This window comes from Podarcis vaucheri (assembly GCF_965113315.1).
Source record: "Podarcis vaucheri genome assembly, chromosome: 6".
In the NCBI taxonomy this organism is placed as follows: Eukaryota; Metazoa; Chordata; class Lepidosauria; order Squamata; family Lacertidae; genus Podarcis; species Podarcis vaucheri.
Window position 1 is genome coordinate 100,095,161 of NC_138764.1, and position 15,641 is coordinate 100,110,801.

Consider the following 15,641-nt stretch of genomic DNA (forward strand, 5'->3'; position numbering starts at 1 on the left):
AATCTGGACACATTAAAAAAACATACTGTGAAAATGCTTTTTTTAAGAAGCATTTTGAAAAATATATTGAATTTGCCATAAGCTCACCATCACCATCTAGTGTCACATTTATATAATGCACTTAAAGCATATTTGCAGCTGTTTAGTTGAGTTGCCAAATCTGGGTAAAATGTGGGGTAAGAATGATGATGATGATGATGATGATGATGATGATGATGATGATAAATGCCTGGTGGGGCTTTACATCTTCCATCCATGAAACAAGATTTACCAACTATCAAAGAATGGCAGATGAAGATGATGGACTATATGGAACTTGCAGAACTGACCGGGAGACTCTGAGACCAGAGAGAAGAGACGGTGGAAGAAGACTGGAAGAAGTTTAAGGAATATTTTGGGGGGGAAATGTTAATATTTAAATCTTAGAATAGCTTTGGAAGTGGCTATAGGCTGTAGGGTTAGAAGTAGAAGATAGTGTATTTTAAAATAGTATTATTTGTAAGTGATAAAATGTGAAGTTATTTTAAGTGTGATTAGAAAAAAAGATGGTTAGAAATTATGATATATGTAAACTGCTAAAGATGAAGTAAAATGAAAATCACATAGGTGGGACTTGGGGAAGCCCACTTAACAATGTTTAGAAAAAATAAGGATATGACAAGAATTTGTTTGTTTTGTTTGTTTTTCTGTTTGTGTTCTTTATTTGTGTTATAAAATGAATAATATTTTTTTGAAAAATAAAAAGATATTCCATCCTCTGGGGTGGAAGGCAGAGAGGCAGGGAGATTCCTGCAGAGCAGGGGGTTGGGTCCCTTCCAACTCTAAGATTCTATTATTCTAACCAGATCAAATCAGGCCTTGTGCTGTCACACAACGGCAGCAGACCTGACACAAAATCCAGTGGATCCCTGCCCACTCTCTTGCAAAGCCCTATTGTTTTTAGCACTGTGTAGAATCAATTTTCCTCTTGCGTTACCGACATTCAGATTATTTCCTATTGTTCCTAATACATTTTTTTAATTAAAAATGTTATATTTATTGTTGTTCGTTTGATAGGCTGTGAACCACTATGGGCAGAATTCTGTGGAGAACTGACATACAAATTAAATGGATTGTGACGACGAACCCTCTAACCACTGCGGCACCTAACCACTCTTCAATTTTATTTTATTTTATTTAAAGGAATTTATGAATTGCTTACTACAGTATTTCAAAAACCTCTAAGAGGTGTACAGTCCAAAAAGCAAGAGATATATCATGAACGCAAAAGCATAACCAAAAATCAATGAAAGAGCAATATAGAAGTGAGAAATTTCAAGCATGCAAAACATGCAAAACTACGACTTTTAGAAGGCAGCCCTTTATAGGGAAGTTGTTTGATGTTCAACGTTTTATTACGTTTTTATATATGTTGAAAGCCGCCCAAAGTGGCTGGGGCAACCCAGTTAGATAGGCGGGTGCAAATAATAAAATTACTATTATTGTTACTAAAACGTTCCAAGATGGCACTTGAAACTACATGTTTTTCCATTGAAATAATCAACCCTTTCTAAAAAAAGGTGCTGTTTAAAGGATCAGGGTATTTAATTGACTACAGCAGGCACATCCAACTGCCAAGAGACTGCGATCTATTCCCACTATAAATAAGCTGGCAGTATACCCATTGGATAAGGGACATGGGTGGCGCTGTGGGTTAAAACACAGAGCCTAGGACTTGCCGATCAGAAGGTTGGTGGTTCGAATCCCCACGACAGGGTGAGCTCCCATTGCTCGTCCCTACTCCTGCCCACCTAGCAGTTTGAAAGCACGTCAAAGTGCAAGTAGATAAATAGGTACCACTCAGGCGGGAAGGTAAACGGCGTTTCTGTGCGCTGCTCTGGTTCGCCAGAAGCGACTTAGTCATGCTGGCCACATGACCAGCTGTACACTGGCTCCCTTGGCCAATAAAGCGAGATGAACGCCGCAACCCCAGAGTAATCCACAACTGGACCTAATGGTCAGGGATCCCTTTACCTTTTTATACCCATTGGATATACCAAAGCTGTTGACCTTTGTTTGTGGTGGAAGAGCCACAGTTCTTGAGCTTTTTTGGGGAGGGATCGATCAGGATCCTGCAATCACAATGATCGACCACAGGCACCCCAAGATCGACTGGTAGATCACGATCAACCGGTTGGACATGTCTGGACTACAGTTTGCACCCCTCCTAGCAATTCCACTACTATTGCTCAACCTCAAAAGGAGAAGATACAGGTGACTGTGTCTCCCTTGAGAGAGCTGCTGCTGAAAGGGAGCTAAGGGATGATGATGATGATGATGATGATAATAATAATAATAATAATAATAATAATAATAATAATAATAATTTATTATTTATTATTTATACCCCGCCCATCTGGCTGAGTTTCCCCGGCCACTCTGGGCGGCTCCCAATCAAGTGTTAAAAACAATACAGCATTAAATATTAAAAACTTCCCTAAACAGGGCTGCCTTCAGATGTCTTTTAAAAATAAGATTTGCTTATTTCCTTGACATCTGCTGGGAGGGCGTTCCACAGGGCGGGCGCCACTACCGAGAAGGCCCTCTGTTTGGTTCCCTGTAACTTCACTTCTCGCAATGAGGGAACCACCAGAAGGCCCTCTGCGCTGGACCTCAGTGTCCGGGTAGAACGATGGGGGTGGAGTTGCTCCTTCAGGTATACTGGACTGAGGCTGTTTAGGGTTTTAAAGGTCAGCACCAACACTTTGAATTGTGCTCAGAAACGTACTGCGAGCCAACGTAGGTCTTTCAATGTAGGTGTTATGTGGTCTCGGCGGCCGCTCCCAGTCACCAGTCTAGCTGCCGCATTCTGGATTAATTGCAGTTTCCGGGTCACCTTCAAAGGTAGCCCCACATAGAGTGCATTGCAGTAGTCCAAGTGGGAGATAACTAGAGCATGCACCACTCTGGCGAGACAGTCCACAGCTGTGAGTCCAAAATGACCCCCAGGCTGCGCACCTGGTCCTTCAGGGGCACAGTTACGCCATTCAGGACCAGGGAGTCCCCCACACCTGCCCGCGCCCTGTTCCCCCCCAAAACAGCACTTCTGTCTCGTCAGGATTCAACCTCAATCTGTTATCCACTATCCAGCCTCCAACTGCCTCCAGGCACTCACACAGGATTGTGTTTTTAAATCGTCACCCCCTCCAAACTTTCTTGCATTCTGCAGTGAGGACCATCGGCCCAAAGCAGCCTGCTTGGAGCGCCACTGCCAGAAACTGCAGCCACCCAGTAAGAACATCTGGGTTGGGGCATTTTGAATGGAGCCAGAAAAAGTGCCGGGGTGATTGCCAAAGGATCGGTGCCAAAGGGCGATGGCCCTTTGGGGTGGTCCTTTGGGAAGAGACCAGGGACTGAGCCAGCGAGCAGAAGCGTGGTTGTAGCTGGAGGGTTCTGCTGCGACAGACCCATATGTAGGATTGTACCAAGTGCTAATTCATTCCCCGCCTCCTAATTGAACGCAGCATGGAAGTCGCTCGAAGCAAACTCATCCCGGGCGCTTGCAGATGTGCTGTTATCCTGAAAGGACCTCGGCTCGCCAAGAGTGCTCCGAGGATCCAGCGATTTCTGGAGCCAAGCACCTCAGCTGTTTAAAATCTGAGATCCGACACAAACTCGAACCTGTCCAAAAACAACCGAGCAGGTGATACTGCTTACGGAGGCCAGAGCCAAAAATAAAGTTGGCTCGAAAGCCGCCCAGCATACCATTTCTGAACTTCGCCTCTGTGCGCGCGAGCCAGCGGGGTTATTTCTGTCAGATTTGGATCGGACAGCCCACAGAGCAAAAGCTAAGCTGCGCCTCTGGGTTTTGGATTCCCATTTTAGGTACAAGAAGATTGAGCACTTACAGGGTGTTGAGGTTCTTCAGATTCCTGAAGGCTCCAGGCTGGATGGCTTTGATGCGGTTGAAGCGCAAATCCCTGGAAAGCAAAGGAGAATCTCTCAATCCATCAGTCACACGTGGGCTCTAAAAGAGCAGGAGGTGGCAGACATCAGGTTCGCACGTGAAATCCAAATGCACCTCCGAAATACTCTCTGCAGAAAGCCTGGTACAGGTCGTGCGACTGACTTGTGCACTGCACTGGGAAATAAATAATTCAATCCAAAGCTGGAAATCCAAAACTGGAGAGTCCTTGTGGCTTGCGAGGAGACCCTCCCCGGAACCCAAAGAGGATGTCAGTGAGGGCAGACGAAGCTCCGAAAAGACTGGAGGCCCAGCGGGGCTTTGTTTAGGCCATGGGTAGGCAAACTAAGGCCTGGGGGCTGGATCTGGCCCAATTGCCTTCTAAATCCGCCCCTCAGACAGTCTGGGAATCAGTGTGTTTTGACATGAGTAGAATGTGTGCTTTTATTTAAAATGCATCTCTGGGTTATTTGTGAGGCATAGGAATTCATTCATCCCACCCCCCACCCCCCCCAAAAATATATAGTCCGGCTCCCCACAAGGTCTGAGGGACAGTGGACCGGCCCCCTGCTTTAAAAGTTTGCTGACGCCTAATTTAGGCTGCTCAGCCTCCCCGCTTAACAGCTGGCACAGGAGGTAGCGCAGAAGCAGCAGCCACTTCCCCTTAGGTCCTCCAGCCTCCTGAAAAAGCTTCAGATCTAGCTGTGGATATTTTTGGATACAATATTTTTGCTACAGATTGAAGAGTGGGTGCCAGAAAGGGCGTTTAAAGGGTGTTTAGCGGGTGCTCCCCATTTTACGCGATTTCACTTATGCAGAAGCAAAGTCAAACAGAGCCAGGTATTCTCTTGCACTGAGCTTCCCCTAAAACAGACATGGCCAGACTAGCTGTTTGGGGACTACAACTCCCCTCATCCCTAGCTAACAGGACCAGTGGCCAGGGATGATGGGAATTGTAGTCCCAAAACCGCTGGAGGGCAAAGTTTGGCCACCACTGCCCTAGAAGCTTATTCACACCTTATTCTTGGTGTTGTATGGCCTTCTGCTGAGAAAGGTGACAGGGCCCTGGGTTGCACCAGCTCTAGCCACTCTAGAATCATAGAACCCCAGAGCTGGAAGGGACCCAAGGGTCATCTAGTCCAACCCCCTGCAATACAGGAATCTCAGCTAAAGCATCCATGACAAGTGGCCACCCACCCTCTGCTTAAAAATCCATTCCACTTTAGAAGAGCTCTTACTGTCAGAATGGGACGCAGGTGGCGCTGTGGGTTAAACCACAGAGCCTAGGACTTGCCAATCAGAAGGTCGGCGGTTCGAATCCCCGCGACGGGGTGAGCTCCCATTGCTTTGTCCCTGCTCCTGCCAACCTAGCAGTTCGAAAGCACATCAAAGTGCAAGTAGATAAATAGGTACCCCTCCAGTGGGAAGGAAACAGTGTTTCCGTGTGCTGCTCTGGTTCGCCAGAAGCGGCTTAGTCATGCTGGCCACATGACCCAGAAGCTATACGTCGGCTCCCTCGGCCAATAAAGCGAGATGAGCGCTGCAACCCCAGAGTCGGTCACAACTGAACCTAATGGTCAGGGGTCCCATTACCGTTACCTTTACTGTCAGAAAGGTTTTTCCAAACGTTTAGTTGGAATCTCCTTTCTTGTAACTTGAGGCCCTTGGTTTGAGTCCTACCCTCCAGAGCAGGGGAAAACAAGCTTGTTCCCTCTTCCATGTGACAGCCAGTGGCGTAGCGTGGGTTGTCAGCACCCGGGGCAAGGCAAGTAATTTGCGCCCCCTATCCCGTGGATTTGCGCCCCCTAACCCTAACCCCCAGATGTTGCGCCTGGTGCGGCCGGCCCCCCTGCACCCCCCACGCTACGCCACTGGTGACAGCCCTTAAGTGGCGATGCTCTACTGCCCTGCGCAGCCCATGGGAGCAGGGATGGTGAACCTGTGACCATTATCCTTTACTGCTGGCCATGCTTTTTGGGCTGCTGGTGTGAAATGGAGTTCAAAACATCTGGAGGTCTCCAGGCCGCAGCAGAGCAGTGTGATTTTGTTTGTATGTGTGGAGGCCTCCTTTCCTGAACTTCTTGACAAAATGTGTAGGGTTTTTCGGTGACACTGAAAGCTAAAAATGCACAACGGTTGCTGAGCAGCGTGATAATGCCCTTTCGCAAGTGATGGTTAAACCACATCGAATCACAGAATTATATTCGTGTAGGAATCTAGAGAATCGACCTTTGATTTCAGCCCCGAAGACTCCAAAGGTCTAATTTCCAGATTATCAAGGTATAACATCTACAGTGGAGGTGAAGCAAACCTCTTCTCCAAACCTTTTCCCTGCTTTTTCATACGGCCTCCTGGTTTCTCATACTGCAGTGATCAATGCTAATTGATTTATTGCTAATCACCGATCTGGATCTTATTGCTATATCGCTAGGTATTGCTGCTGCTTTATTGTTCTGCAAACCACCCTGGTAGTTCATTGAAAAGAAAGGCAGTTGCAGAAATGATTTTAATAAAAAATAAATATGATGGAAGGGCTGACGCCGTGCTGTTTTTACCATAATTAACTGTATGCTTTTAATAGATGGGAGAGATTTAATTCTGTCAATGTTTTTTAATGGTTGTTTTTCCCCGTCCTCTGTTCTTATTTTTATCTGTAACCCGCCTTGAATCCCTGTCAGGGAAAAAGGAGGGGTATAAATTTATTTTTTTATTTATTTCCCCTGACAGGGGCTCAAGGTAATAGTAAAAATAATTGGAGGCAGGGAAAGGGAGGATTTATAGAGAAACGTAAAAGAGAAGCCTGGGTTGTTGCATTCAGTTGTTCAACATGGTGAGGACAATCTGGCTAACCGGATTAAAAAATACACACTCACACCCTGCTCACCCACAAAAACCAATTCTCACTACAGCCACACCCAGGCTCTCTTACAACCAAGGAAATGCAAGTTTCCCCTTTCCTAATTGTTTCAATTCATAAACCAAGAAATTATATATTGACCATTAGGAATGAAACATATGTTGCAGATATTTTCCCACGGTTATTTTGCTATTTTTGTGCTATACAAATGACATGGGAAAACTTATTTGTATAACATTATTCATGTTTATGAAACCCAGTTAAAACAAACAAACAAAGTGACAACACTCTGCACATGGTCAAGCATACTGCTCACATGCTGGTTGAGATCCGAAACTACGATTGCCTGTATTATTGGATGCCACAAAACATGGATACAAAAAGGAACAAGAAAATGCATAGCAAAGAAATGAAAATATCTACATATTCCGTTCTTGGAAGTGTTAGAAAAGTGCACCGAAAACTGTGCACCTAAATAAGAAGTTAGAAAAATATTTTCTTTCTTTTGACACATAAAGGCAGCCCTGCCGAAGCAAGGCCTCAAAAAATTAGTTGAAAACTCATAAATGTTCCTCCCCACGGAAATCTTTAGTAAAAGGCGAAAGATTTATACGATCTGAGGTGAAACCAGAGTATGCTCTTCGCAAGCCGACGAGCCCCACCACTGCGCGGGCGCCTGCCACTGAGATTACGGTGATCCAATATTTCCTCTTTCCCCCGCCCCGAGAAACACTTTTTATAGGTGAAAAAAGGGGAAAAAAAGATTGCTCCAATGTTTCTCCTGCGGTAGTAGAAGCCGTTCGCGTTAACGGCGAAAACCACGGAGGGAAAACCGGCTCCCTGTCGCGCAATGCATCATGGTTCCAACGAATGCTAATGAGGGCTTCCCGGCTCTCGGCCCCGCCCGCGCAAAGCTGTTATTGAGCAACCATAGAGATAAGAAAGTATAGATACACGCACATAAACTTACACATAGGGAAATGCTGATTTTTCGCTTGACAGCGGCTTGTTAAATGTGCGTGGCCAGGATTTTAGGGGAGGCTGGCCTTTGTTAAGCGGGGGGGGGGCAGAACCTCAGCTATGTATTTTTATTGATGGGGGGGGGAATGGACCTGTTGTACTCCCTAGGACAGTGGTGGCCAAACCTGGCCCTCCAGCTGTTTTAGGACTACAACTCCCATCATCCCTAGCCATCAGGACCAGTGATCAGGGATGATGGGAATTGTAGTCCCAAAACAGCTGGAGGGCCAAGTTTGGCCACCACTGCCCTAGGGGCAATTTCCCCATGCTAGTACCTTCCAGGTATTCTGTACTATCAACCCCCACCGCTCAACTTTCCTGGAAAGGGGCAGGAGAAAGTGGAAGAAAGTATACAGTCCTTCGGTCACATCTCCTGCCCTGATTTGCAAAGAACTCATATATATATTTAACAGTCACTACCCACAAAGACGCGGGTGGTGCTGTGGGTTAAACCACAGAGCCTAGGACTTGCCGATCAGAAGGTCAGAGGTTCAAATCCCCGCGACGGGGTGAGCTCCCATTGCTCGGTCCCTGCTCCTGCCAACCTAGCAGTTTGAAAGCATGAAGTGCAAGTAGATAAATAGGTACCACTCCAGCAGGAAGGTAAACGGCATTTCCGTGTGCTGCTCTGGTTCACCAGAAGCGGCTTAGTCATGCTGGCTACATGACCCGGAAGTTGTACGCCGGCTCCCTCGGCCAGTAGAACGAGATGAGCGCTGCAACCCCAGAGTCATCCGCGACTGGACCTAACGGTCAGGGGTCCCTTTACCTTTACCCACAAAGAATCCTGTGAACTGTAGTTTGTTAAGGATGCTGGGAATTGTAGCTACCGGTATACCTGTTATGTATTGAAGTTCTCACCCTGGCCACCAGGATTATCATGTATATAGTTTTCACTCAGGTCCACGTCAGTTACTTTAGGCAGGAAACCCTGGGTTGTTGTTGCTACAATGGTGACAGCTGGCTGCCTCTAAAAGCAGGCCGGCTGAGCTGTTTGCTGTTCAGTTCTGTTCCAGCTTACAAATAAAGAGGTGCTTTGGAGAAATTGCTGCGTCGTCTGCTATGTCTACTCACTATTTAACAATACCATTGTTTAATATTGTTGGCACCCGTCTACCTCGAGAGACAATGGAATAGTGCACCATGGGAGGTGGGCAAAGTCAAAACATTGGAGGGTTACAGCACCCTTTAACAAACTACAGTTCCCAGCATTCTTTAGGGGAAGCCGTACCTGTTTAAAGTGGTATACAAGAGCACTTTAAACTTATTGTTGGGGCTGGGATGTGACCTTAGGCATCACAGCAAAAGTCCTGGATATCTGGAATTGACCCCTCTCTGCTCTGTGTTCAGGTTGCAGTATCTCTTTTTTTAAATAGAATTTTTATTGGTTTTTCACAGTTTTTATAAACACAAACAATACACAACACAAACAAACAAGCATACAAACAAACACGTATAGTTTCATATCCTTTTTTCTTAAACCTTACTTCACCGACTTCCCCATACCTCCCCCTTCTACATCCCAATTTCCAAATTTGTTTCAGCAAATCCTAACCCTTGGTTTTATCAAATTTTCCCCTTATTATATTCTTTTACTTAATCTTTTACAGCTGTAATCCCCCTTTTTTTCTAAAACCTCAACATTATAGCATTCATTAATTTTACAATATTTCTTAAGATAAATTTTGAATTTCCTCCAATCTTCTTCCGCCGTCTCTTTCCCCTGGTCGCGGATTCTGCCGGTCATTTCAGCCAGTCCCATATACAGTGGTGCCTCGCAAGACGAAATTAATTCGTTCCGCAAGTTTTTTCTTCTTGCGAGTTTTTCGTCTTGCGATGCACGGTTTCCCATAGGAATGCATTGAAAATCAATTAATGCGTTCCTATGGAAACCGCCTTCAGACCAGGTCCGGGGACAGTCTGTCCCCCGACCTCTTCTGAAGGCTGGGGGGGGGGGGGACAAGGGCTTTTCTTCCCACCCCCAGCATTTTAAAAAACCCCGGGACAGCGGAGGACTTCTCCGCTGTCCGGGGCGATGTAAAAGCCCCTGGGAAGGCAGGCAGGCAGGGGGGACAAAGACTTTTGCCCCCCGCCAGCCTTCAGAAGAGGTCCTGGACCTCTTCTGAAGGCGGACGGGGGGCAAAAGTCTTTCCCCCCCCCGCCTGCCTTCAAAAGCCGTCCGGGATAGCGGGATAGCGCTTCCCTGCTATCCCGGACTGCTTTTAAAATGCTGGCGGTGGGGAGCAAAGCCTTTCGGCCCCCGCCGGCCTTCCTGGACCTCTTCTGAAGGCCGGAGGGGGGGAGTCTATCACCTTCATCTGCCATTATTCCAGAGTGGGTAGATCTTGAGTCTTCCAGTGTTTTGCGATGAATACTCTTGCTGCTGTGGTAGCGTACATAAAAAAAGTTCTGTCTTTCTTTGGCACCAATTGGCCGATAATGCCCAAGAGAAAGGCCTCTGGTTTCTTAGGGAAAGTACATTTAAGTACCTTTTTCATTTCATTATATATCATTTCCCAGAAAACCTTAATCTTCGGGCACGTCCACCAAAGGTGGTAGAAAGTACCTACCTTCAATTTCTTTACATTTCCAACACTTATTGTCAGGCAAATGGTAGATTTTTGCTAGCTTGACTGGGGTCATGTACCACCTATAGATCATTTTCATAATATTTTCTTTTAAGGCATTACATGCCGTAAATTTTAAACCGGTGGTCCACAACTGTTTCCAGTCAGCAAACATGATGTTATGACCAATATCCTGTGCCCACTTAATCATAGCTGATTTAACTGTTTCATCTTGTGTATTCCATTTCAGCAACAAGTTGAAGGATGTCACATAGAGGAGGGAGAAAGGTTGTTTTCTGCTGCTCCGGAGAAGCGGACACGGAGCAATGGATCCAAACTACAAGAAAGAAGATTCCACCTAAACATTAGGAAGAACTTCCTGACAGTAAGAGCTGTTCGACAGTGGAATTTGCTGCCAAGGAGTGTGGTGGAGTCTCCTACTTTGGAGGTCTTTAAGCAGAGGCTTGACAACCATATGTCAGGAGTGCTCTGATGGTGTTTCCTGCTTGGCAGGGGGTTGGACTCGATGGCCCTTGTGGTCTCTTCCAACTCTATGATTCTATGATTCTATGATTCTAAGTTATACATTCTTGACAAATTCTTAGCATTGGGTTCTAACAGTTCTGTTTCTAATTTTGATTTCTCCACCTGGAAGCCAATTTTCCTGTCTTGTTTGTAAACTTCCATTATTTGATAATAGTGGAGCCAGTATCGTACTTTAGCCTTCAATTTCTCATAACTCTGTAATTTCAATTTATCACCCTCTTGTTCCAAAATTTCCCAATATCTTGGCCATTTAGCCTCCATATTGCGTTTTTTCACCGCTTTAGCCTCCATTGGCGACAGCCACCTTGGGGTTTTATTTTCCAACAAATCTTTATATCTGATCCAGACATTGTATAATGCTTTCCTAACGATGTGATTTTTAAAAACTTTGTGCGCTTTGACCTTATCATACCATAGATATGCATGCCATCCAAATACATTATTAAAACCTTCCAAGTCCAAGATATCTGTGTTCTCGAGGAGCAACCACTCTTTCATCCAGCAAAAGGCTGCTGATTCATAGTACAATTTTAAGTCCGGCAGGGCAAATCCCCCTCTTTCCTTTGCATCCGTCAAAATCTTAAATTTTATCCTGGGTTTTTTGCCCTGCCAGACAAATTTCGAAATGTCCTTCTGCCACCTCTTGAAACAGTCCATCTTGTCAAGAATTTGCAATGCTTGAAACAAAAATAACATTCTAGGCAATACATTCATCTTAATAACTGCAATTCGGCCTAACAAGGAAAGCTTCAAATTTGACCATATTTCTAAATCCTTTTTAACTTCTGACCAACATTTCTCATAATTATCTTTAAACAAATTCACATTCTTAGATGTCATATTGACCCCTAAATATTTCACCTTCTTAACCACTGTCAAACCTGTTTCATTCTGAAACCTCTCCCTTTCCATGTCTGTTAAGTTTTTCTCCAAAACTTTAGTTTTTTGTTTATTCAGTTTAAATCCGGCAACTTGACCGGATTTAAGGTTGCAGTATCTCCGCTCCCTTCCAGGCGACAGATTTATTGAGCCTTCACTCTGCCTTGTTGGCACAAAGTTTGCCGGGATGCTAGGCAACACCGGTTTTTCCAGTGTGCGTTTCCCCTGTCACTTTTCGTTCTGCCCAAAGTCTGAGTGCACTTCGCAGATCGTTGCTCTTTCCAGGTGGGACCCAAATCAAAGTTGATCTGGTGTTCCGATGCACCTAAAACCTGCCTTTTTTGTAGTAGGAAACTGAAGGGGGACATGCACCACAATGTGCGGGATAACGAAGGCAGCCAGTGTGGTGTAGTGGTTAGAGTGTGTTAACAGAGAAATCTGAGGGCTCCCTTGGATAAAAAACAAGGACACCAGCCAGGAATACCAGAGCAAAACAGCAGCCAGTAGGCTTGGTCTTTACTGAAGACAGGACTCCCACCTGCCACAAGGTGGAACAAGATGGAAGCCCTGAACAAAAGGAGACCCCAACTTTTATTAGCTACTAATCCCCATGTTACACCCCTAGAACTACATCACGACTACATCATGACTACATCATTGACACATCACAAAAAGGAGGGGTTGAGGGAGGAGTCCCTGTGGTGGTAACCTGAGTGTCTTCTCACCTGGCCGATTCCACCTTTCCCCCTCCCCATGAGTACTTTCCAGAGGACAAAGGGGAGTTTGCAGTTTCCTGTCCCCAGAGGGAAGAGCTGATCACTGCCCTTTGTTCCAATCCGTTCTGAATCCACTCGCATATGCAGGTTCTTTGTGAGTGTGATGGTCTCCTGTCTAGGACCATCAAGGTTGGCATGCCAACTGGGTAGGGCTCCTGCGGATGTGTTGGTACACTCAAGGGATTATGGCTGCCCTGTATCAAACCTTCCCCCTTTGATAGTCCTTCCTTCATAGAGCAAAATAAAAGTGGAACGGTACAGATGCGATGCACGGGTGATTTTCTATGAATTTATAACAGAAGCATCCCGTATGTTGTGTGTGTGTGTGCCAAGTTTGTACAAACTGAATGATGGGGGGTGGGTGGGTTCCTGCAACAAGTGTCAGACCTTGGAGATTGGGGTTCGAATCCCCATTCAGCCATCACGCTCACTGTGTGGCCTCGGGCCACTTACTCACTCTCAACCTAACCCACCTCACAGCGTTGTTGTTGTTGTGAGGATAATATGGGGAGGAAGAGAAGCACCGTATTTTTTGCTCTACAGGACGCACCATTTCCCCTCCAAAAATGAAGGGGAAATGTGTGTGCATCCTATAGAGCGAAAAATACGGTATATATGCTACCTTGAGTTCCTGGGATGAAAGGGGAATATAAATGTAATGAAAATAAAAATAAGAACAAAAACAAAAATGAATAAACAATTTTTTCCATGCACATTGTTTAACCTCCCTGCAATCAAATCAGAATTTATATCCCCACTGAATACTTGTGTTTGCCTCCTGGCAAAAAATTGTGCAAAACGGGCCATGCTCAATTAACAGGTAGCCTGGAAATAACTTGAGTGGTGTGTTTTTGGAAGCAGGCTTGTTTTTTGCAAGGGTGCCAAATCCTCTTTAATCGCACAAGCTTAATTCACCGGTATGCGAGTGAATCCCACCTGTGAATCAGCAACAGTCTGGACTTAGTTTTACTGCAGTCGTTGCAACCCTGAACCTCTTGCAGACTGGCGCGGCCAAAACTGAAGGCAAATAAATGAATAATGAGAGAAACTTCCTAAGTAATGTTAAGTGAATTCCCATCTCCACTTTCTCCCCCCGCATCGCACACACACATACCTTGTCTTTATTTTTATCTGGTTAGTTTAATGCACAGGTTGAACAGCAGGAGAGGAACCTGATTTTAATTAGAAGGTTTAGCGGAGCCAAAGAAGGGGCCAGAATACAGGAGGTGGCTGCGTGCCAGCGTCAGGCTCTCGAACTCCACAACTGCAAATGAATTATTTCTAAGTAAAACATTTTCTGTACTTTGTGGTAACAGCAAGGCCAAAAAAAAAAGGAGGATGTATTTAAATGGAAGAGACCTTTGGATGTAGAATGAGCCAAGGGAGAGTGATGGGTGATTATGGGCAGGAGATATCCTTTTGCAGGTTCAGTTCCCTATCTGTAAAATGGGAATTATTATTATTATTATTATTATTATTATTATTATTACTCTGCCCACCTGGGTTTCCCTATTCCCTAGGGACTAGTAAGGATCTGCCTGGCACAGTGTTGTGGACTACAAATACTATCATCCCTGAACACTGACCACACTGACGGGGGCTCATGGGAGTTATAGTCCAAAATACCTGGGGAGTGCCAGGTGGTCAAAGGCTGGTGTACATCATTCTGAGGGCCTTAATGGAAATTCTGGATGTGCCTAAAAGGTAAAGGGACTCTGGGGTGGCGGCGCTCATCTCGCTTTACTGGCCGAGGAAGCCGGCGTACAGCTTCTGGGTCATGTGGCCAGCATGACTAAACCGCTTCTGGCGAACCAGAGCAGCACACAGAAACGCCGTTTACCTTCCTGCCGAAGTGGTACCTATTTATCTACTTGCACTTTGACGTGCTTTCGAACTGCTAGGTGGGCAGGAACAGGGACCGAGCAATGGGAGCTCACCCCATCACGGGGATTCGAACTGCCAACCTTCTGATCGGCAAGTCCTAGGCTCTGTGGTTTAACCCACAGTGCCACCCGCGTCCCTTTCTGGATATGCATGAATAGCAGTAATTCAGACATTTCTGCAAATGGGCTCTGTATGGAGGGGCATGTACAAACCAGACCTTAGTCTACTTCTGCATGTAACATTGTTGTTGTTGTTTAGTTGTTTAGTCGTGTCCGACTCTTCATGACCCCATGGACCAGAGCACGCCAGGCACTCCTGTTCCACTGCCTCCCGCAGTTTGGTCAAACTCATGCTGGTAGCTTCGAGAACACTGTCCAACCATCTCGTCCTCTGTCGTCCCCTTCTCCTTGTGCCCTCCATCTTTCCCAACATCAGGGTCTTTTCCAGGGAGTCTTCTCTTCTCATGAGGTGGCCAAAGTCTTGGAGCCTCAGCTTCAGGATCTATCCTTCCAGTGAGCACTCAGGGCTGATTTCCTTGAGAATGGAGAGGTTTGATCTTCTTGCAGTCCATGTGACTCTCAAGAGTCTCCTCCAGCACCAGAAGTCAAAAGCATCCATTCTTCGGCGATCAGCCTTCTTTATGGTCCAGCTCTCACTTCCACACATCACTACTGGGAAAACCATAGCTTTAACTATATGGGCCTTTGTCGGCAAGGTGATGTCTCTACTTTTTAAGATGCTGTCTAGGTTTGTCAGTGCTTTTCTCCCAAGAAGCAGGCGTCTTTTAATTTCATGATTACTGTCACCATCTGCAGTGATCATGGAGCCCAAGAAAGTAAAATCTCTCACTGCCTCCATTTCTTCCCCTTCTATTTTCCAGGAGGTGAGGGAATAAAACCATAGGGACACAAAAGAGACTGCTGGATCGGGTGAGTTCTCACAGTGGCCAACCAGATGCCTGTGGGAAACCCTCAAGCAGGATTCGAACACAAGAGCTCTCTCTCCGCCTGTGGCTTCCAGCAACTGGCGTTCAGAACCATTGCAGCCTCCAATCGTGGAGGCAGAACAAAGCCATCGAGAGCGCTCTCCTCCTCCTCCTCCATGAATTTATCCAATCTTTTAAAGCCATGCAGGTTGGTAGCCATCACGACTTCTTGTGGCAGTGAGTT

The 15,641-nt window shown here is 45.8% G+C and overlaps 1 protein-coding gene across 1 annotated transcript in view; it reads right to left on the reverse strand.

The window, feature by feature from the left end:
* The window catches only part of LOC309534018 (peroxidasin homolog), a 79,939-nt gene that overhangs the window by 54,531 nt on the left and 9,767 nt on the right, over positions 1-15,641 (reverse strand). Inside the window, exon 3 of the mRNA XM_082225819.1 lies at positions 3,888-3,959. Coding sequence (XP_082081945.1) covers positions 3,888-3,959 — 72 coding nt within the window. The remainder of the gene's footprint in view (positions 1-3,887; positions 3,960-15,641) is intronic.